General features: G+C 46.1%; 1 protein-coding gene across 1 annotated transcript in view; it reads left to right on the top strand.

The window, feature by feature from the left end:
• The window catches only part of AK9 (adenylate kinase 9), an 81,736-nt gene extending 64,035 nt beyond the window's left edge, over window positions 1-17,701 (top strand). Inside the window, exons 29-41 of the mRNA XM_040983525.1 lie at window positions 999-1,064; window positions 3,366-3,575; window positions 3,897-4,115; window positions 5,367-5,580; window positions 6,414-6,615; window positions 8,467-8,613; window positions 8,707-8,927; window positions 12,552-12,748; window positions 13,535-13,704; window positions 13,958-14,056; window positions 15,128-15,230; window positions 16,395-16,509; window positions 17,324-17,701. Coding sequence (XP_040839459.1) covers window positions 999-1,064; window positions 3,366-3,575; window positions 3,897-4,115; window positions 5,367-5,580; window positions 6,414-6,615; window positions 8,467-8,613; window positions 8,707-8,927; window positions 12,552-12,748; window positions 13,535-13,704; window positions 13,958-14,056; window positions 15,128-15,230; window positions 16,395-16,509; window positions 17,324-17,526 — 2,166 coding nt within the window. The 3' untranslated portion in view covers window positions 17,527-17,701. The remainder of the gene's footprint in view (window positions 1-998; window positions 1,065-3,365; window positions 3,576-3,896; window positions 4,116-5,366; window positions 5,581-6,413; window positions 6,616-8,466; window positions 8,614-8,706; window positions 8,928-12,551; window positions 12,749-13,534; window positions 13,705-13,957; window positions 14,057-15,127; window positions 15,231-16,394; window positions 16,510-17,323) is intronic.
• The last annotated feature ends 6,065 nt before the right edge of the window (window positions 17,702-23,766 follow it).

The raw sequence follows: 23,766 nt of genomic DNA, 5'->3' as shown, positions 1-23,766 counted from the left end.
CATAGATATACGTATTGCTTCCTTGATTTGGACATTTGAGGAGTAAGTGGGAGATATGGGAGAAGTGGGATATCTCTCTCACACACTTGCTAGCTCTCTTCCTTCCTCTCCATTTTCCTCTCTCTGCCTTTCAAATAAAAAGAAGTTGAAAAGAAGGATACTTAGAAGCTCCATTTACCACCGCTGTGTCCATCTCCCACGTGCATATGCTGGGACCAGCACTGTGGCCCAGCAGCAAGTTAGCCTGCTGCCTGTGACACCAGCATCCTGTGCGAGAGTGCTGGTTCTAATCCTGGTTGTTCCTCTTCCAATCCAGCTCCCTATCACCACACCTGAGAAGACCACAAATGATGGCTCAAGCGCTCGGACCCGCGCCGCCCACATGGAGGATGTGCACGGAGCTCTGGGTGCCTGGCTTTGGCCTGGTCTACTCCTGGCTCTCGCGGCCATGTGGGGAGCAAACCAGGAGTTGAAAAATCTCTCCCCATCATTCTGACTTTCAGATTAATCTTTACAACAAAAGTACATATGCTTCTAAATTTCTAAATTTGTATCCTGGAATACATAAAGTTTATTCATTATATACAAATATAATTCATTTTAAAAGGCACACATGCTATGCTCATATGCCCAAATGTATTTTTTTACTTATTATGTTTAAATGGCCTGATAAAATACTACCCAACATTTTCAACAAATAAACCTCCAAATAGAAATCTATCACCACAAATAAAATCCACCTGTCATCACAAGCAAATACATGATGTAACTGACCAGCAGTTGAGGGTGTGGGGCAGAGGATGCAGCCGAGCAAGAGGTCTCCCTCGCAAGACTCTCCACCGCCACAGGCTTCCCTGGCACACCCACCTGTCTTCCTCCCAAACATGACTTCCACTTTGGAAAAAAAAGTTACTAGAAAGTAATTTTTATCAGAAAAAAACAATAGTACTTTTTATATTATCTCTTCAATGTTAAAGAAATGTCTCCTTCTTTAACAGACAGATATGATCGCTAAAAGACGGGCTGAACTTGTGTCAGACAGAGACAAAAGGCGGAGAGGCGAGGTGAGTCAACACGGGCGGACACCCATTGCCCAAGCTCCAACCGCATGAAATCAAAAGGTGCATTTTAAAGCCTTGTGGGAGGGGCAGGCAAAGCCTGCCGTCCCAAGGTCCTGGGTCCAAGTTAAGGCTCTGCTGAGGCTTGCCCCCTTACCCTCTTGCCCTCAACTCCCACCCCACAAGGCAGCAGGTGGAGGCTCAACAGTGAGTCCCAGAGCTTCTGGCTTTCAGCCCAGCCCGGCCTTGGATGTTACATGCAACTGGGGAGTGAACCAACAGATCAAAGATCTGTCTCTTTAGTGTTCTTTCAAATAAATACACTAAAAAAAAAAAAGAAAAAAAAAAAAGAAAAAAAAACTAAAGAGCTGAAATACTTTAACTTAGCAGCCAAGATATATGCATCCCATCTCAGACTGCCTGGGTTCGATTCCTGGCACTGCCTCTGATTCCTGTTTCTGGCTGATGTGAATCCCTCAGGTAGAAGTCTGGACATCCTAGGGCCCCAGCTCAGTCGAGGCGTGTACTGTCGTCTCCTTGCTTGGATGCCAGACGGTTGAGCGGCGGACTATTTGCATTTTTAGGAAACAGCGCCATCTTGTGGGCGTTTGCTCTCAAAGTGCACTTCGAGAGACCCTGCTTCTGTCCTTAGACCTCTGGCTCCAGTTTCTGCTATACCAGGGTCTGTTCTATGGAGTGATGAGCAGCTCAGCAGCCACTAGAAGCAGAAAATCAGGAAAACACAGGGCAAGGAGCCAGGACGGGAAGAATGGTAAACAGAGATGCGGATCCTAAATCCTGGGCAGAAGCCAAAGTCGTGGTTTGAATGAGGTTGAAACAAAGGTCAGGACTGAGTCCCGGGCAAGACATCTTGGATCTGCTATGGAGAAGGCAGGGGAGTCTGGATGCTTGGGTCCATGTTTTATGAGGCTGGGGCAGGGGGTGTGGGTGCATTTGAGATGACACAGCAAGCTGAACACGTGTGCGGGCATGCAGACTGAAGTTCAAGGCATCAGAAAGCAAATATTCAGGACGGTATCACACAGTCCAGCCTGGAAGGTTTTTAGCCTCTGCCTGGATTCTGTCTGGACACAGGTGCTTGTCCTAGAAGTTAAGGCACCTGCAGCATGTGCCATGACACTGTTAGTACAGGGATTCACAGGGATGACAGGAGCTGTCGTCACATGATAATAGCCACTGCACACTTACTATGTGATACTATATGATACTCTTCTAAAATTTAGTACTCCCAACAACCCAGTGAAAGAAATGCTTTTTATTATTCCCATTTTACAGGTAAGGAGACTAACTCTATCCAAGTTAGCATAGCTAGTAAGTTTTTTATCCTGCTTAGACTGTATTAAATGTTATTCTGAAAACCACCGTAAATATATAATGATCCGACAATGATATAGCTAAACAGCATTTATTATCTTGTCCATATGTGAGATCATTGTAATGTCAGAGCCTTGAGGGTGTTAGGTGTCAGGCATCTAAAATGTTAAATTTTGGCCCAGTGTAGTAGCTTAGTGGCTAAAGTCCTCTCCTTGCATATGCTGGAATCCTATATGGGCATGGGTTTGTGTTCCTGTAGCCCCGCTTTCCATCCAGCTCCCTGTTTGTGGCCTGGGAAAGCAGTTAAGGATGGTCCAAAGCCTTGGAACCCTGCATCCATGTGGGAAGCCCAGAGGAAGCTCCTGGCTCCTGGCTTCAGATCACCTCAGCTCCAGCTGTGGGGGCCACTTAGGGAGTGAATAAGCAGATGGAAGATCTTTCTCTGTGTCTCTCCTCCTCTCTGTATATCTGACTTTCCAATAAAAATAAATAAATATTTTTAAATGTTAAATTTTAAATTTAAAATGGTGGGTAAAGCCTCCTCTTGCAATGCCAACATCCCATTTGAGCAAGAATTCATGTCCCGGATGCTACACATCTGACCCAGTTCCCTACTTTCCTTTGGAAAGCAGCAAAAATGATGCAAGTCCTTTGTCCCCTGTACCCACCCATGTGGGAGACCCGGAAGTTCCTGGTGCCTGGCTTCAGTCCGACACAGCACTGGCCAGTGAGGCCATCTGGGAAATAAATCAACAAATGGAAAATTGATCTCTCTCTCTCTCTCTCTCCTTTCTGCTCATAACTCTCTCAAAATAGATAAATCTCTAAAAAATAAAATGAAATGGAATCTTACTGTATTGCTACCTGAATGTTGCTGTGTACTAGCAACCAGAACATAATCACCACAGAAGATTCCAGATGACTTCTCACCTGGTTTTTATGCCTGGTAACATGGAGTATTTTCTTCCGTAGATGGCTCTGAGAGAAGAGGAGGAGGTTAGTGAGGAAGACCTGGAGGAAGAGGAAGACGACATTGACAACATCCTGGAAGAGGAGTTTCCAAGGGACGAGGAAGAGATGAGTGAGGAAGATGAGGAGCAAGAATCCGAAGCCATGGAGCGTCTCAAGAGTGAACTGGGAGAAAAATTTGAAACGGATATAAATAATTTACAAATAATACAGGTTATCCCTTTTCCTGAAGTTGTCAAAATTCAGGACATGACATTTGGAGAATTGGAGCGAAAGCAGTTGGGTTCCAGCCTTTTTTTTTTTTTTTTTTTTTGATGTATTGTTTCCTAAGGAAATGCATGTTGTAGGGCTGGAATCCCTGCCGTCTGTACCACCTAACCATGGTGAACAGTAAGCCTGGCCAATCCTGGGCACCAGGAAAGCCACCTAGAAGCTGAACACAGACGCCCACAGTGGTCACATGCTACAACTATATGCAAACTGTTTCTCCCTCCCCCACTAAATGTATTTGGCTTTTATCGTTTCTCTCGTCAGGAGGAATTTGAGAAGTTTTTGATCCCCGTCATTCTCATCAATGGATCTCGGAAGATGCACATTGTCCAGTATATACTGAACACGAAGCTAAAGCCGCTGGTGGAAAACCGCGAGAGCATCTTTGAGAAATGCTACCCCATCCCGCTGCAGCTTGCACAGAAGATGCTCACACACACCTACAAGTACATGAGCTCCTTTGGTTACTGGGACCCAGTAAAGGTAATTTCAGCTCATGTCTCAGAGAGCTGGCTTGCCTGCCTGCCTGCCTGCTTAAGGTCTGTCTAGGAAAAAAGAATGGCTAATTTCCAAAAACATAAACATTGTGGAACAGTCTTAACCCAGCTACAAAAATCTTGGGGAAATGGGAAATTAAATTAAAATGCTTGTCTTTTCTCACCAAACACATACCGTGGAGCAGACAGCAGCCCCCATTCCCCCTGTGAGTCCCATTCACGCCCAGCCATAAACACCCCCATCCCATCCTAGTCCTAGAATGATGCTGTTAATCATACCACTGGCCATCAATGTTGGAAGGAGCGGTACAGCCACCACACGGTGTCACAGCTGTCCACCACACGCAGCGACAGCTGATACTCTTAACCTGGTGTTAATGAATGTGCCCGGTGCAAATAGGTGGGCCCCCATTCTCTGCCCCATCCCACACCCGTGCCTTTGGGGGTTTGGCTGCCTTTCCTGATGGCTACTGATGCTCAGGTGGGTGGAACTGCATCCGAACCAAGATGTGGGACAGAACTCAGTGGGATTTACACCACCAGTAGACCCCAAAAGACAACCCTGGAACCTGCTTTGCATGAGTCTGCTCTGGCCACCACACAGGGCACCATGGGTAAGATAGAACTTGACCTTGTCATGGTGCTGGAGGCTAGAAGTCAAGGTCAAGGTGACAGCAGGTTTGACTTCTCCTGAGGCCTCCCCACCGGCTTGCAGACAGCCATTTTCTACATGGACTTGCCTGGCCTGTCCCTCAGTCAGGTCCCCTGCAGCTGCTTCCTCTTCTTAGAAGGATGTGGTCCTGCTTGGGGCCCCATCCTCCTGTCCTCACTTCATCTTCAAATAGAAGGCATTAGGATTTCTGGTGCGCATCACTGGGAGGGAGGGAACAATTTGTTTCCTGACACCAAATTTTAAGAACCAACCTACTCATGAGGAATAAACATAGACTTTAACCTCTTGGCTGAAACAATTAACATATACATTAAAGCCATCAGGGAAAAATTGAAAGAACTTCCTGTAGTTGAAGCACATTGAAAGTCAACTAGGAAGTGTTACACTGATCATGTGTTTATATCATCTGTACTTTTTAGTTACGTCGTGTTGGTATTTGATTATAATCGGTTTTCTTCTGCTGTAAGGAAGACACTTTTCTGATTTTCCCACTTGGCTTCCCTCCACTGTATTTGGGAGAAATGCACAGATGGAAACAAACTTACAACTCCACCTGTGTTGCAGCTAAACGAAGGAGACACTATCAAGGCAGTGGACAACGCAGACACTCCGATTTACCCTGTCATCCATCGGCAGTACATCTATTTTTTATCTAGTAAGGAAACTAAAGAGAAATTCATGAAAAACCCAATCAAATACATCCGCCAACCCAAACCCAAGCCCACGGTGCCAATTCGGATTTTCATCGTGGGGCCTCCAAAATCCGGGAAAACCACAGGTGAGAAAGGGTAGACTTTTGCCTTCCCAAGCAAAAAGGGATCCCCAGTGCCACTGGGACCCCAACTCCCACAACTGACCCAAAATGAAAGAAAACCAAAATGGATCCATAACGATTGGAGAGTCAGTATTCACCAGGAGAACCCTGGGTGAGGGTCTGACTTAACGGTTAAGATTGCCAGGGTTGTTCAGGTCCCACAGCAAAGTGACATCCACTGAAAATGTTGCTGCTCGTGCCAGCATGGTGTTAAAACAGGCTAATCCTCCGCCTGCATTGCCAGCATCCCATTTAGGTACTGGTTAATATCCCAGCTGTTCTACCTCTGATTCAGCTCTCTGCCTCTGATCTGGGAGGGTAGTGGAGGATGGCTTAAGTCCTTGAGCCCTGCATCCAGGTGGAAGACCCAGAAAGAAACTCCTGGCTCCTGGTTTCAGATCAACTCAACTCTGACTGTTGCAGCCATTTGGGGAGTGAACCAGTGCGTGAAAGACCTTTTCCTGTGTCTCTTTCTGTGAAATCTGTCTTTTCAATCAAAATAAATCTTCTTTTAAAAAAAATGTTATTGTCTCATGCAGAAGAAAGGAAACACTTAAACTTTGGTTTGGTTGCTTAAAAAAAAAAAAAAACAGTACAGAATTGGCTCTTTAGCCACATCCTTTTAGTCACATACCAGGAGGATTTTATGTGGTGAAATGTGGCAGTCTGCTCTGGCATGTCCCTCAAGTGATGTGAAGATGGATTTTGCTGCTGATGTCATTAGCCAGCGTCTCACAGGGGAGCATTTGAGAGGGGGATTTGTGAAACAAAGCGTTGTTATGTCTTGTGTTTTCCAGTGGCCAACAAACTAGCAAGCAAATATGGCTTGAAACGTTTGTCCGTAGGAGACGCGCTGAGGACTGTGCTAAACCACTACCAAGAAACAGAACTAGCACTTATGTTGAACTGGCGTCTTCACAAAGGGATGACGGCGCCGGATGAACTGACCATCCAAGCCCTGGAACTGGCTCTGATGGAAAGCGCCTGCAACACTGCGGGGTTTGTAATGAAAGGGTGGGTGGGAGGGGAGGACCCAGGGAGTGAAAACCTTTGAGAAACTTCTTCCCAGTGTCTTAAAGCATTGGTCGCTCACCAGCTTGGAAACCCTTGACAAGGGTGCTATCTACTCTGAGATTCTGTCAAGCTGATACCTGGCTGCACACTCCCCTGCCCAAGGAGCAGGCAGCTTCAGAGTCCATCCCAGCAGCAACCCCAGAGCTGCCCAAAAGCCAGCAGGCCCACCTTGTCCCCCAGAGAGGGATCCTGCAGTGCTTCCCACTGTAATCCCCCCACCCCAACCCCATGAAATAACGGAGGGGCAGGTGTCTGGCCCAGCAACCCATCTCGGAGTCACTGGGTCCTTAACCAATCCCAGCTCTCCGCTAATGAGCACCCTGGGAGGCAACACTGATAGTTCAAGTAGTTGGGTCCCTACCACCTACAGGGAAGGTCCCCATGGGAGCTTCAGCCAGCACTGCCCCAGTATCATAGTCATTGAGGAGTGGGCTAATGGATGGAAGATTCTCTCCTTCCTCCCAAATCAATTAATCCATAATGGAGGAAGAATGTCTTCCTATGGGCCTGGTCTCTCCCTGGCCTTGCTCTCTGCCCAAGTAACAATGCCTCTCCATCAGTGTGGCTTCTAGAAAACAGCCACATGCTTGAATTCTCCCTCTCTTGCTAGTCCTATACTTGACCATTGCGCCCCTAGCCCTGGGCACATCCAGGAGGAAATGCCCTTCCAGGCAAAAGCAAAGGCCTTGGTCTTGCACACGGTTCACTGACCTAGTTCCTCCCTAAACACCCCCGCTCAATCCCATCACCATCCCAAGTCAGTGTCCTTGAAGTTGTTGTATGTTAGAAGCCCCCTTGCCCTTCCTCACTGCTAACCATATTCAGGTCCGTGAATATTTCTATGACATTGGGCAGGCAGGGCATTAGCTGTTTGCCTCAGAAAGGCACTGGGACTCACCCAGAGGGAGTTGCTGCTGCAAATGTTGAGCAGAGATGTTCACCAAGACAGTTGCAGTAGACCCATCTTAACTCAGAATGACTGCTCACCCACTCTGAGTTATGCTCATCCCCAGAACCAGGAAGTTGAGTTGCTCTAGCCTCCTCGAATAGACAGGCTTACCCATGCCAACTTGCAGTCACCTCCACCATGGAATTTAGACCTCAAGACAATCAGGGAGCGCTGGGCAAGGCGAGGTGGCCCACACCAACCCATACTGGTGACCAAGGCCCAGTGGTCCCAGATTGCTCCCACCTGGCCATGGGCCTTCATGCACTTCAGCCTCTAGCCCCACCTCTCAGCTTGACAGCCAGGGTCTTACTCTCCCCCTGGCTGTAGCACTTCAACACAGCCCAGGGCCATGCATGCTGGGTCTGAAGTGGAACAGCCAGGACACAAACAGGGGCCCATATAGGATGCTGGTGCTGCAGGCAGAAAGAGCCTGCTACACTATGGCAGCTGTAGAATGTGGAATTCTTTTATTCTTTTACCTTCCCCTACAAAGAGCCAACATTAGGCCAGGCTGAGGTTAGGTCTTCCACAGGGTGGCAGGGACCCCCATTCCCTGAACTATCACGTGCTGCCTTCCAGGGTATGCACTGGCAGGAGGCTGGAGTGGGGAAGGAAGCTGGGTTCCCAGACCTCCCAGTGTGGGGTGGGGGTGTCCCACACAGCATCTTAACTGGTTTCCAGATCTCCCAGTGTGGGATGGGGGTGTCCCACAGCATCTTAACTGGTTTCCAGATCTCCCAGTGTGGGATGGGGGTGTCCCACAGCATCTTAACTGCTGCATCAAGTCTGCGCCCTAGAAGTGCTCTTCTCACCATTGTCTCGCTCAGTGTTGTCATCGATGGATACCCTGTGACTACGTATCAAATGACTCTCTTGGAAGCCAGGTCAATCATTCCCATGATCGTCTTCGAGTTGGATGTGCCTTCCAAGGAGATTTTCAAAAGGTTGATCCTGGCTAAGAAAAATGAGCAGAGGTAATATACACAGTGAGAAAAAAAAATGAACTTTAATTAGTGAAGGAAAAAAATGTTTAACAGCCTTTTCTATTCCTTTTGTTTCCCTGTTAGCTTCCCATTGCCCTTGCACAATAGCGCACAAATTATAGCTGTCAAAAATGCAAAGTACCGCAAAAATATCGCTGGGATTAGGCAGTATTACCAAGAGCAGCATCAGAACTGGTACGTGATTGACGGCTTTCACAGCAAATGGTGGGTGTGGAATGAAGTCATGAAGAATGTCCAGATGGTGAATAATTACATGCAAACATACCTGGAAAGAATCAAAGAAGGTAAAAAAAAAATTTAAAGGTAGAGCAAAATATGAGCTTGAAGTTCAAATGCGTCTAACTCTTGTTCCTGTAATTCATTCCATTTCCACATTTGTCCCAATGATCTTAACTGGTATTTTTGAAAAGTAAAGTGCTATCCAATTACTCTAGTGCTACGCTCTGAGCATGCCGTATCCCCCTAGAACTATTATGTTGAAACAAAATCCCCAGTGCAGTAGTGTTAAGACATGGGGTGTTTTAGGGGTGACTAGGGGTGACTAATGCCAAGAGAGTTGTGCTGTTTTGAAATGGATTAGTGCTGTCAAGAAAAGAGATAAGCAGCAGACTGCCCCTGTGACGATGGCAGGTTGCAGCAGCAGGAAAACGCACCCTCCACCGTGCAGTCTTCTCAGCAGCTGGAGAAGGCCGCCGGGGCTCTGCACAGGAGCCTGGATGGGCACCACAGCACCCCGCACAGTATGCCAGGGCCTGTCCTCAGCTGCTTTAACCCAACCCACATCTGCACTGTTCTCTGCTTCCACCCCGCCTGATCGCCTAGGCTGCATCTGACAGATTTTTAATTGAGTTTTGATGTGTGTGGGTTTTTTTTTGGGGGGGGGGTATGTTATTCAAGCCATGCTTGCCTATCAGGATCCAAGCTTTATTCTACCCGGTGAGTCCGTGCAAGGCCGGAGCTGGAAAATTAGATTCCTTGTCACTCTGCCATGTTGCAGAATAAGATGTGAACACTGTCAGATGTGGTTAAGGATATGCCAAGACTTTGAAAAAGATGTTTAAGTGCTTTCATGACTTGAAGCCACACAACTCTAAATGACTAAAGCTGTGATTTAAATCACTAAACCTGCTTAAGATTGGTGAAGTTCAGCATGGTAGAGCGAAAGGATAACATCAGAATATACAAAATGATAGTACCATAAAGGATGGCATTAGGACATTATACATTATGGTAGTATCTACTTTACAGTACAATATGCTATATTACTGTATTTTAGAGGAACAATGCCATAGACTGTAGCACCATCTTGTTGTTGTTATTACAGTGGAGTGATATTTTAAGATTTTTTTTCACTTATTTGCAAGACAGAGTTACAGAGACAGAAAGGAGGAAGAGAGAGGTTCTTCCATCTACTGGTTCACTCTAAAATAACCATGATGACCAGGGCTGAGCCAGGCTAATGCTCAGAGCCAGGAGCTCCATCTGGATCTCTCATGTGGATGGCAGGGGCTCTAGCACGTGGGTCATCTTCCACTGTCTCCCCAGCTGCATTAGCAGGGAGTTGGATCAGAGGTGGAGCATCTGGGACTCAAGCACGTGCCCACATGGAATCCCTGCACTGCAGGCCACGGCTTAACCTACTATATAACAACACTGACCCCCTGGGGTAATTTTTTTTTTTTTGTAGAAGAGGAGTATTAGTGCTCCTTAGCCTTCTCTGTGTCGTAAACAAATAGAATACTAGCTATCTATTGGTGCACAGCAACAACCCAAAACTTAAAAACCTAAAACAACAGAGAAGAGATAGAGCAGGAATCAGATACAGTTTAACCGGGGGACTCTCTCAAGGCCACAATCAGACTCTCTCACAAGCCTACCAGCCAAGGCGTCAGCAAGGGTGATGGTCTCCTCTGAAAACCCACCTTGGAACAAACCTGTCCCCAGGCTCACTCATCTTAACAAGCCTCAGTTCCCCCAGAACTGCTGGACTGGGTCTCTTGGGTCCTTGCCAGCCGTTGCCAACGTAGCAGCCAGTTCATCAGAAGAATAAGCTGAAAAGGCAACCAACAGAAGTTGTAGCCTCTTGTCATTGTTCCTGTACCCTCGGGCTACTCTAACACACAAACTGGGTGGCTCGATCAACATAAAATTGTTTGTGTCATCCCGCAACTGCAAAGGCTGGAGAAGCAAAACCAGGGTGCTGGTGGGGCGTGCTCCCACTGGAGATGCAGTGTGAGCAAGGGAATCTGTGCCCCCCATCCACACCTTTCTCTTGGGGTCCAGTGCTGCCAGCGACCCCTGGTGTTCCTGGTTTGTGTAGGTGTCTCTCCCATCTCTGCCTCTGACTCATGTCATTTCTCTGTGTGTCTGTCAGTCTCCAAGTCTTCACACATCGTTCTCTGAGTCTATCTGGCCCTATGTGCGATCCAGGTCACCTTTGTGGGCATTAGGGGTAGGGGAGAATTATCAACATATCTTTTGGGGAGACATGATTCAGCCCATTACAGCAAACTAATCATAGAAGTGACATCAGCATGCCTCAACAGGCTAATCTTCCACCTGTAAGTGGCAGAATCCCACATGGCCGCAAGTTTGTGCCCTGGCTGCCTCACTTCCCATTCAGCTCCCTGTTTGTGACCTGGAAAGGCAACAGATGATGGCTCAAAGTCTTGGGCCCCCGCATCCATCTGGAAAACCCAGAAGAAGCTCTTAGTCCTGACTTCAGATAGGCTCAGCTCTGGCCATTATAGCCATTTAAGGAGTGAACCAGGGGATGGAAGACCTTTCCCTCTCTGTTTTTCTTTCTCTCTCTCTCTCTAACTCTGCCTTTCAAATAAAAAAATAATAAACATTTTTTTAAAAAAGAAGTGGCATCCATTCTTCTGTATCTTTCTGTATCTTACTTATTTTTATAAGTAAACCTTTCTATATCACTGTTTCTATATCTTACTTATTAATAGCGAATTACTATGTCCAGCCCACACACACCATGAGACCAAGCAGTTCACACGCTAGCTAAGACACTGCATACCACGTCGGAGAACATGGCTTCCATGTCTGAGTGCAGCTTCCTGCTGACCCTGGGAGGCGACGGGGATGGCTCAAGCGCTCAGGCCTCTGCCTCCCACTTGGCAGACCTGGGATTGAGCTGCCAGCTCCCAGCTTTGGCCAGGCTCGCCTCTGGCCATCGTGGGCATTTGGGAAGTGAACCAGCAAGTGGGAGATATCTCTCTCTCTTTCTCTCTCTCTCTTCCCTCTCACTTGCTCACTTTTTCTCTGTGCCTTTCAAATAAATACATTAAAATTTGAAAATACATTTCAATACAAAAATTTTGCAATCCTTTCAGTTTTTTCATAAAATGTGTTTTCCATGGACTCTATAAGGACTCCTTATATGTATGTACATATGCATCCATTCTCGTTCATATACATATTCAGTTACATATATGTATATATGCAAATATTATTATAGCATATACATATGCCAAGAATTAAAACAACCCAAACACTTATCCACAGATTAAGGGCTGAGTGAACTATATGCATACAGTGGAATACAGTGCACAGTTGCATAAACTGATATGACCAGATGTCAATAATACTAAATAACTGATCAAAGTAAGTTGTAGAATAAAGTTTACAGTGCAGTGGCAAAAGCCTATTCACATGCAGTCTCTGTATGCAAATATACAGAAAAAGGACACCCACCCACCAGCGGTCACCTCTCAGGAGGACTGTTCAACTGAGAGGAAGGGGGTGTGGGTTATACCTCTACTTTGTATTCTACTGTTTGGAACTTTCCAGTGAGTATGGATTTATATAGTACTACTCCATTGTTAACTTTTAAAATTATAATGTGTTTCTGGAAAAAAGCAAAAGCCCTAATCCCGGTCACCTGTTACTAACAGGAAAAGCTGCCTGTGTTGAGAAGTTATGTATCACACCTGAAGACCTGCTCTCCCGCCTCGGGGAGTTTGGGCAGTTCTGCCCTGTCAGCCTGGCTGAAGCCAATGAACTGTATGACTGCTCACTGAACGACTCCCTGGAACTTGTGGCAGAATTCCGGGGCCACTATTATAAAATGCATTCTCAAGAAAAGCTACAGGTACGTTTGTCCCCAATGCTGCGATTTGTCCAATAGGAAAGAATGGGCACAGCTAGGAAATGCCCTGAAAATCAAGGCTGGGAGCCCTCCAGTTGGTTTGTGACTATTTAGGAACACAAAATGAGCCATCAGTGATGGCGCATGCATCTGGGCTAGCCCAACAGATGGACTAGCCAGCCATGGGTGCCCCTTAGTGGAGCTGGCACTGAGTGTGAAGGATTCTGCCCAAGGGTGGGGATCCAAGGGATTCGGCTCCAGAGGCTGTGGAGGGAATGTCAGAAGCATCCTCAGGCAGTAGGAGCTGACAGAGGCCTTCTGTGCCTTCAAGTTCCCATCACTACAGTTCCCAGGATATCTGTACAGCCATCCCTTGGTGTTCAGGAGAGTTCCAGATAGCAAAATCTGGGAACGTTCATTCAGCTACTTTATAAAACAGCCTTGTGTGTGCACATCATGTGTTCACATCCTTCTTGATACTTCAGACCATCTCCAGATTACTCAGAATGACTGATACAACCTCGATGCAATGAGAACAGCATTTTCCCCAGTAGTTTCTGATCTTCTCTAGTTGGTCTAATCTGCAGGTGCAGAACCTGCAGACACACAGGGCTGAGTGTGCTGTTAATACCCAAGATTTTATGGCATGTAGTAAAGCAACACACATTTGGCACAGCAGGGAAGGCTCAGCTTGCCTGGGGTTTCAGTCCCAGTTCCACTTCCCACTCCTGCGAATGCACACTCAGGTAAGATGGCTACTGTCTCTCTCTCTTTTTTTTTTAAATATAGAAATTCTTGGCGAACCCCGAATTGTACGTGCCTCCCTTAGCGCCGCATCCCCTCCCATCGGCGGACATGATCCCCAAAAGGCTGACCCTGCACGAGCTGAAGCGCAGGTTCCCCAAGTGTGCTGAGCTCCAGGGCTACTGTCCAGTGACCTATCAGGATGGAAAACAGAGGCAGGTGCTCACCCGGGGTGCAGGTGGGGGCATGGGGCGTGTAGCATGGCCTCCCCCAGGAACTGCTCACTCTGAACAGTCTTAGTGTTTGACCAGCCACCGCCACCGTAGTTTCCTTGGCTGAAACAAGGGCAGGGGGAACCACCTGCTGCTTCCTTGATCTGGCTATGTGGGAACATGACACTCTTTGGACAGTAATACTGCTTTCCAGGAGGGTGACTTTTTTGTTATTTGTTTGTTTGGGATCTTACAGATATGAAGCGCTCGTTCCTGGTAACATCAACCATGCAGTGGAATACCGTGATCGCATCTATATTTTTGAGACTAAAGAAAAGCTTGAGAAATTTCTGAGGTGAGATCGGTGCTTACTGAAGAGGGGGGCGCCTGTGGTCCCTTACTGGGGACTGGAGAAGGAGAGGAAGATCCATGCGAGATGATGATGACAAGGAGAAGTTTAGGCCCCCTACATCCTACAGCTTCAGTCCCAGAGGAAGGCTTTTAAGTTGGAGGGTGACATAGTTGGGGCACTGCGGGAGATCCTGGCAAAGGAAAACCACACCAGCATAATGGAAGTGGCAGGACTAGGCCCAGAGAAGCAGCAAGAAATGGGCTAGATGCAGATGCAGAGCAGAGAGTCCTGCAGGATGACCTAACTACAGGAAACTCAAGCCTAGCTGGATGCAGAGTCAGGGGAGAGGAGGGCGAGAGGCAAGTCAGGGTTGGTGTTGGAGTTGATACAAAGAGCAGTGTGAGGACACTGACAGACCTGGATCCCATCCGGGTCTGCAGTGAACTTCCCCACTGGAGTATTGGCAGCAGGCTGCCGCAAACCACACCCCCCTGTTTTTGAGCTGATCTGTAGCCCTGAGCTCAAGCCCTGAGAAACACTCAGCTAACAGGGAAGACTGCAAGGGGAAATTTAAAACTATATGGAGAGTAGGGCTGGCCATGGATTAGAGAGGAAGGCTCCAGGTAGGTGCCTGCAGGCAGCAAGCTTGGCTGCTGCCTAGGGGTCAAACAAGACCAGGACTGTAAAAGTGTGAAGGTGAGGTTGTAGCAGGCTACTTGGTGATATCAACACGAATGAGTGCACAGAGCGAGGCAAAGTGGAAGTCCTGTCTGCAGTCTAGAGGGTACATTCACAGATGCCCTCAGCAGCTGGGGAGTGAAGAACCTGGGAAAGCAGGTGTATAGCATAGCACCTGCCCAGGTCATGGAGGGCACTACTTAGAGAGTCAGCAGAAAGTTGAAGAGAATATATAAACTTTGAAAATAATTGCTGTGAAAAGCCAGGAAACTGAGAGCAGGTGAGCAGAACTGGAGGACTTGTATCGTTTTCCGGGGTGGAGAGAAACAGGTGGTCAACTTGGCATTCCCCTGGTCTCTGGTGCGGGTACCCATGCCACGAGCTTTGTGTCCTCAGGTCACCACAGAGATACTGGGACCAGAAGCTTCCACACAAGCTGCCCCCGCTGAAGCAACCCATCTCGCTCACCAGCCTCCCTCTGCCAGGATACCTGGAGCAGGTGCTGTTGCTGGGTTGTCCCGGGATGCCCATTCAAAATGCACCTTGCTCCCTTCTCTTTCAAAACAGGTTTTTTGTTTTGCTTTAGCAATGCAGGCAATTTAAGGCAGCATTTTTTTTTTTTATCTTAAGCTGCCAACCCACTCTTCCCTTCTTTGGATCTGAAAACAAAATATGTTGCAAGCCCTCACTTCCGTAGCTCATTCCCAAATAGAGCTGCACTCACGAGACAAGGGAGATCGTCCTTACCTTGGACCTGGCTACGTGGTGTGGTCCTTACTTTGGAAAGTGTGTGTCTGTAGAACTTTCCCAGGATCTGAAATAATGCAGGTTGAGTTGGAGGACGGTGCACTGGCACTGCACACACATGTTGAGTTGTAATGCCAGGTCAAGTGAACCCCAGGGCTGAGCATGCTCTGCAAATCCCCATGAAGCAACTTACTCATTTACCCAAACAGAACTTTTTTTTTTCTAAATAGGCTTCCCACTAAAGCCAACTACTGTTTTTAAAGCTAATTTTTATTTTTTTTAAATAATTCTACAAAATCAATGTCTAAGGTCCACTGGCATACCGTATTCACAAAACCTGAACCACGTTGTCTTTTTCAGCTTACCTAGAAAGTAAGCCCTCCGTCTGATTTAACATCGAAATGCCAGGTGCAGCTCACCCAGAGGAGGCCCCATCTATCAGTGCAGAATTACAGGGCAGGAGGGGGGTGGGGTGAAGAGGATGCTTCTAGCTTCTTTTCAGTTCCAGAATTCTCATTACCTTCCTGACCGCCAAGCTCAAGCCCACTGACGGTGTGGGGACAATCCAGCCAGTTCTGGGAAAGGAAGCAGAACTGGGCCAAAGCAATTCGCAGCCTGAATCCCCAGCTCCCCTCCCTCCTTCTTCCCTGGTTGCTACGAAAACATGGCCCGAGTGAAAGGAATGAAGAGGCTTTTGTGATAAAGCACAGGCCGGTGCCCTCCCACCCCACCCCCAGCACTGAGCCAATGTATAATTTCCAGGATTCCCAACCAAATGTAGCTTATGTTTCCCTCCTATTGGCTGTCACCTAATCATCTTCAGAAGCCCCATCCCCAAGCTCAGAGCCTTTCACTCTGTTTACACCAAGAAACTAAGCTCAGACACTCACGTGATTCAAATGGCTCCCTCCTGCAGGGCATCGCTACGTCTCTAATTAAAGCAATGAATGCAGCAGGGTGCTTAAAGCCCAAGTTCCCCTTCTTGAGTGTAAGGAGATCCGCACTGCTCTACATAGCATTTCATCTGAAAGGTATGTCTTTGTTTTAAAGATTGATTTATATGAAAGTAAAAGGCTTAGTTACACTGAGAGAAGGCAAGTATGTGGGGGGCGGGCGGCGGGGAGAGGAGGGGTCCTTCCATATGCTGATCACCTCCCAAATGTCCACAATACCCAAGGCTGGGGGACACAAACACTTGAGCCACCTTCCACTGCTTTCCCAGGCTCATTAGCAGAGAGCTGGTGGCTTAACCCCCGAGTCACAACACCACCCCTGAGATGTATATTTTTATTGATGTGCTACTCAGAATTAATTCCATTCATTGTAGCATGCAAAAAAATATACAAAAAGTTTATTAAAATGTTAGTATTTTAAAAATTGCATGAATTTCACACATTGTTAAAAGTTACTCTTTTAATAGCATTTTCCAAAAGTTTTACAAAGTATGTGACTATACGTTTTTCATGGACTCTTTGAAGAACTTTCAAATATTAAAAGGATTGTCAAGTTGGGGTGGTTGGTTGGTTGGTTGGAGTGTGTATATACATGTTGGTAGAAGATACAGCAGATTATGGGGGCAGTCATTTTAACAAAAACATCAAAACTGAATTTCTAGCTTTAAAAGCAGAACTGGGAGCAAAAGGTCAATTCTGAATTATCCATGCTATAGAAAAAAGGTGAATACCAGCAGTTATAACCCACATGAGAATAATCAGCACATCTTCTTAGGAATCTGGATGCATTATCAGCCAGAGCTGTCCGACTCAGCCACACAGCCAGCCCCTGCCTCTCCCAGGTCCACCAGCCTGAGAGCAGGCAGTCACAGTTCTCTGTCGTTTCCTACAGCCTTTAACCCCAAAGGGTCTGAATACACAAGAAAGAAGTACAAGAAGAAGATGGAGCAGTTTATAGAAAGATGTGAACTCATCACATACTTGGGTGCCAAGATGACCAAAAAATACAAGGAACCGCAGTTCAGAGCCGTCGACTTTGATTACAAATTACAGACTTTCCTCTCACTCAGAAATATAGACCCTGTGAACCAATAGTTGATTACAAGAGTGATCGCAAAAATGCTGGAAGGCGGGGGGTGGGCAGGTAGGGTGCACATCTGGGCTGCTCTAAAAGTGCTTTTCGCTCTGGAGGAGCGATGCCCCCTACTGGCCACAAGTCACAGGTCTCCTAGCCTGCAAGGAGTACTTTTGGTTTGGTTTGGTTTGGTTTGGTTTGGTTTGGTTTGGTTTGGTTTGGTTTGGTTTGGTTTGGTTTTCATACAGTTATAAAGTTTCCTGCACTTCACCTGAACTTTAATGCTGACGAAGCAGTTGTTGCATTTAGAATGCTATCAAGGATATTTAAATAACTTGTGTAATAAATCCACTGTTTGTTTTCCTTTCTAACATTGTCAGTAGAAAAGTTGGTCTCTGTTGCAGAAAATGACTCACCAGGTGCGGAAAAGCTTTCAGAGGCCAGGCTAACATGGATATGAACGCAGCTGAAACACTAAGCTTTCTGCATAAGGAATTGCTTGTGAGCTTTATGAACATAAACCACTCCTGTTTTCTCAACAAAATAAATGTGCATTGCTTCAACTATCTGACTGCTTCTTTTTGTATTTTGAACATTCCCTGAAACATGCTCTAAAATGCTAGCATGTTATTAGAAATCACCTGCCACTTTATAAGGGTGAACTTTATGTTTAAAGAATTGTTTATTTACTTATTTTTATTGGAAAGGCAATTTTACAGGGAGAAGGAGAGGAAAAGATCTTCCATCTGATGGTTGATTCCCTAAATGGCTACAGCAGCCAGAACTGAACCTATCTGAAGCTGGGAGCCAGGAGTTTTCTTCGCGTCTCCCACATATATATACAATATACAGGCTGGCATGGTGACTTAGCACACCTCCACCTTATGATGCCAACATCCCATACAGATGCTGGTTTATGTCCTGGCTGCTCCACTTCCCATCTAGCTCCTTGCTTGTGACCTGGGAACTCAGTGGAGGACTACCCAAAGCCTTGGTACCCTGCCTGTGTGTGGGAGACCCAGAAGAAGCTCCATGCTCCTGGCTTCAAATTGCCTCAGCTCCAGAGAATGTGGCCACATTGGGAGTGAACCAGCAGATAGAAACTCTTTCTCTGTGTTTTTCCTTCTCTCTGCAAATCTGCATAATAGAGATAAATAAATCCTTTAAAAAAAAAGTGGGGGGAGAAAGGAAGGAAGGAAGGAAGGAAGGAAGGAAGGAAGGAAGGAAGGAAGGAAGGAAGGAAGGAAGGAAGGAAGGAAGGAAAAAGAAAGAAAGAAAGACAGACACGATAGCGTAATGGTTAAGGTCCTCGCTTTGAATGCGCCAGGATCCCATATGAGCACTGGTTCTGATCCTGCCAGCCCCACTTCCCATCCAGCTCCATGCTTCTGGCCTGGGAAAGCAATCGAAGGCAGGTCAGAGCCTTGGGCCCCTGCACCCGTGTGGGAGACCCGGAAGAAGTTCCTGGATCCCGGCTTCGGATCAGCGCAGCACCAGCCGTTGCACTCACTTGGGGAGTGAATCACTGGCCGGAAGATCTTCCTCTCTGTCTCTCCTCCTCTCTGTACATCTGCCTTTCCAATAAAGTAAATAAATCTTTTAAAAAGAGAGAGGGAGGGAGGAAAAGGAAAAGGAAGAAATAGCAAGATTGGATCTTTAAAAAAAAATTAAAAGGACTGGGCTGACATGTCAAGTCCCTGCCCGTGACACTGCCATCCCCAGTAAGTGCTGCTGTGAAGTTCCAGCTCTGCCAATGCACCTGGGAAAGCAGCAGAAGATGGCCCAAATGCTTGGACTCCTGTCACGCATGGAGGAGACCCGGACGGAGTTCAGGTTCCTTGCTTTGTCCTGGCCAGGCTCAGCCCAGGCTAGACTATTGTGGCCATTTAGGAAATGAACCAGCAGATGTAAAATAGCTCACTTACTCACTCAATCTCTCTCTCTCTCTCTCTCCCCCCTGTTTCTTTCTCTCAACATAACTCAGGCTTTCACTTTTTAAAGGAATTATTTATTTGTTTGAAAGGCAGAGTTACATAGAAAGAGGAAGAGACAGTAAGATCGTCCCTCTATTGGTTCACTCCCAGACGGCTTCAACAGCAGTGGCTGAGCTGGGCCAAAGTCAGAGCCAGGAGCTTCAACTGGGTCTCAAATGCTGATGGTAAAGCACACTAGCAGGGAGCTGAATGGAAAATGGGAACAACTGGGACATGAACTGAACTCACATGGGATGCCGGAGCTACAGATGATAGCTTTACCTGCTAGGCCACAATACCAACCTCTCTGCCTTTCAAATCAACAAATCTTAAAAAAAAAAAAAAATCAGTGCCAGGACCAAGAGCCCTGGAGGTGAGGGAGGCGGTGTTCAGCGGGGTGGGTATGCAGCAAAGTCTGGGTGCCTGGCCTGGGTCCCTAGGCCCACCTGCAAGAACAGATCCTCAGTGGAAAAGACAGAGAAGTGGATGCCTGTCCTGATGTGCATGAAGGATGCTGCAGGCCATTAGGGCCTACAGAGGACATCTGGGTACCACAGCAGAGGAAAGAGAACAGAAAAAACTGGACAACTACCCAAGCCAAATAATAACAGCAAAAATCCAGGTAAATGAAGTCTGTACCATGGACATTGGAAGGATTTCCTCATCTTGGATCAACGCTATCGACAGCGTTTCAGAACTATCCATACCACTTGGACAGAACTCTGGGAGCATGTGCCACATCAGGATATCAGGTGGCCATTGATATCAGGTGGCCGTTCCCCATCCCCAGGTACTGGAGCAGTTGGGAGGCTGGACATGGCTTCTCCTCTTATCTCTCCCTTTCTCCCAAAAACAGGGAGAAATGGAAAATTTGGAAATAATGATCACACCCACTTTCCCCTAACCCTCGATCCTTCCCACCTTGACCAACTAGGTAAACATCAAAAGTAAAACAATCAAAAGTGTAGCCATCAGCTGTGTAACCTCCAGCAAATCTCAACTTCTCTGAGCCTTCAAGGCCTCACCTCTACAATGAATGGTTTCACTCTTTGATCCTATAGCTTCACTAATTAAAAACTAGAAGCCTGTTTTACATAACTGTTTATGATATTCATAATAAAATAATCCTTAAACACAGGCTAGAAACCTATCATTAAAGATAGGATTAAAAGGTTCTTGTGGGTTTTGTTGTTCATTTTTTTCCAGGAGACTGGGAATTGCCATAGCTATGGAGTTTTGCTAGCAAGTTTAGCCACCCCATAATCTCACACTACTCTCTGACTACACTGTATCTGAGTGTGATTTTTCTAACTAAGCCATCCTTTTGGAATTTATTAAGCTTCCCAAATCTGTGAATTTTTTTTTTTTTGCACCAATTCTAGAAAGTTCTCATCAATGTCTTTCAATGGTATTGCCTTCGTATTCTTCCTAGTGTGTCTATCAGGAATTACAATAGGTTTAGATCCTAAATCATCCTCATGCTGGCTTTCATCTCTCTCTGTAAGATTTACTTATTTATGTTTACTTGAAAAGCAAAGCAACAGGAAATCGGGTAGGGCTTCTCCCTCAGTATCCCCCTTTACCTCAGATACATGAAGGGAACAATATGGAAATAATAATCTTACCCACTTCCCTGTAAAGAAAAATAGGTGGAAGAAAAATATTTGAATAAAAATACAAACAGGTAAAAAAAAAAGAAAGCTCTGTCCTTCTCTGTAAAATTTTCCCAGTCTTAAATATGTAACCCCTTAGCAATAATACTTTAGAGCTGAAATTCTGACCCAGAAATTTTAGCTTTTATAATGTGATAATTTGCACCTTGTGTGATTGGACTATACTATCCTAAGAAAATAAGATAAAGACAAAACCAAAGAAAATGCATAGTTAGTGAGAATATTTTGGTGTTCAGTTCAGGATTCATTTTTCTTGCTTAAAATACTTGTTATGTTTAAGTGAATAAAATGTTCAAATATAAAAAAAAAAGCTCTGTCCTTCTCTGTAAAACCTGCCAAATAAATAAATCATATATATATATATATATATAAAGCAAAGCAACAGATAAAAAGAGAGAGAGTTCTTCCATCTACCAGTTAACTCCCTAGATGTCCACAACAACCAGGATGGGCAGGCTGAAGAAGCCAGGAACCAGGGACTCTGTTCCAGTGTCTCTCAAAGACGACAGGGGCACAAGCACCAAGACCATCCTCCTGCCTTCACAGGCATGTTTGCAGGGACACAGATGGGAAGCAGAGCAACCAGGACTCACACCTGCACTCTGAACCCACCACGTCACGCCAGCGCCTGTTCATGTTGCTTCATACCACTCGCTGCAGTGTCATCTATTTATTTCAGACTAGCCTTCTGGGCAGATCCCACAGCTCTCCTCGCTTTCCAGAACATATTGTCCTTCAACTGTTTGAGTCGGCTCATGGAGGTATGTATGCGTGTGTGTGTGTCTGTGTCTGTAAATTTTTTTTTTATTGTTGCTTACATTATATTATGTAGTACAGTTTTATAGGCGCTGGGGATCCCCCCTGTGTCTGTAAATTTTATGGAGGTATTATTTCCCATTGAGCTTTAAATCTAACAGATCACATTTCCATGTCTAGAAGACTCTTTAAGCAGGTGTTATTTTGAAAATTCGGACTGTTCCCAGTTTTTTGAAGTTTCCCCCTCAGCAGGAGCCAAGACCAAGACAGACACATGGTCTTGCTGCCTCCCGCTAGGAAATAGATGTTCCTGTCTGGCTCACTCTGGGATGGAGGTTGGAGTAGCTCTGAGCGGGTTGCCTCACATAGGAATTAGGAAGGTCTCCATTCCTATTCACATCCACCAAGAATGAAAACATGGGCCTGTAGATTCCAGTACATGCCCCTTGCATCTCCATGTTACCAAGACCAAAGGACCACTCCAGGTTCAGTTCCCTCTGCTTTCAGGTCCCTGGAATTTCCTTTAAGCTTAGTGCTGCACTTACTCCATTCCAAAAGACCTCTCATATGTATCACCATAGCAACCCACTCATCACAGCTCCAAATCATCCAAATGAGGGTGACATCTTCAGCTTGCTACAGTTAAAGAGGGTGAGCTGGATGCAAAGTAATGATGCATACTCAAGTGCAGCTCCTTCCAGAACCAACTGTGTTCTTAACTGCTCTTCTTGTGTTAGGTCCAGAAGATCCCCAGACTGTGGACAGACAAGTTCCACACACAACAATGCAAAAAGCAAAGAAACTTTATTGCTAGCTCAAGCTAGGGTCTGAGTCTCACCCAACGTAGTGGAGCCTTGACAAGGACCCTGCGTTTCTCCTAAGCAGCTTCTATATCTTCCTAGTCACATACACCGCATACATTATCTCTTCTTAGTTACGTACTGCGTGTCCACATACTGCAGATCAAATCACACAAAGGACTGTGAGAGCTGACAGTGACTGGTCTGTTGCCTTCATCCAAGGTAAGGGCCTTTTTATCTCTTTTCTGTTGGTCACATTTTTCCAGGGTGGTCTCTAAGAGCCCTTGCTGTCACCTTTGGGAAATGAGAGTTAGGCCTACTCTCTTACTTCATGCCTATCATGGTGTTAGTCTTGCCTCTTAACTTAAAGTAGAAGCTATCAGTACAGAAGCAAAATTAGCAGTTAGATTATCAACATTCCATTACTACCACTCTAATGTTGCCTAGTATTCAAACACCTTTTTATGACTCAATACTTGTTCCTCATCTACTTCACACTAATTTATTAAGATTCCTAATTAGTCCTTATCATCACTTAAAACTATATTCAGTAAGATAATCTTACACTTGAAGTGATGCCTGATCTCATTGCCAGTTTTCACTGGCTGATTGGGGAATGGGATGGCATTGGTGTAGGTTTTGGTTTGGGGCCAGAAATATCTTGATTCTGAAGAGCAACGAGAAGGGTCAGGAGCAGAAACAGGAAGCACGCCTCAGCTGAGCATCTTCTGCTGGATGTGAGAGTTGGGACGTTGTCTTCCCATGTTGCCAAAATCAGCTCCGAATGAGAGTCGCTAGATAGAACTCAGGGTCCCCAGTTATACAGGACTTAGACCATCACATGAACTTTTTAAATATAAGATGTCCCATGTTAGTTACACTGGTCATTGCTTCTGAAATTCCTGCTGTATGGGGTGGGGGAAGTCCTTTATTTCCATTTGTAAAATCCAGCCTCTCTACCTCCAATCCATCAAAAGCTGTCATTCTTCCTCTTAGCCATGTGCTCCAGCCACAGGGGCCTTCCTGTCCTCAGGTACCCAGCTCATTCTCAGCCTTAG

This window comes from Ochotona curzoniae, unplaced genomic scaffold (assembly GCF_017591425.1).
Source record: "Ochotona curzoniae isolate NIBS_2020 unplaced genomic scaffold, NIBS_Ocur_1.0 contig_3819, whole genome shotgun sequence".
Classification (NCBI taxonomy): Eukaryota; Metazoa; Chordata; class Mammalia; order Lagomorpha; family Ochotonidae; genus Ochotona; species Ochotona curzoniae.
The sequence above is the reverse complement of the archived record's forward strand: the minus strand, read 5'-3'. Positions and strand labels throughout refer to the sequence as shown.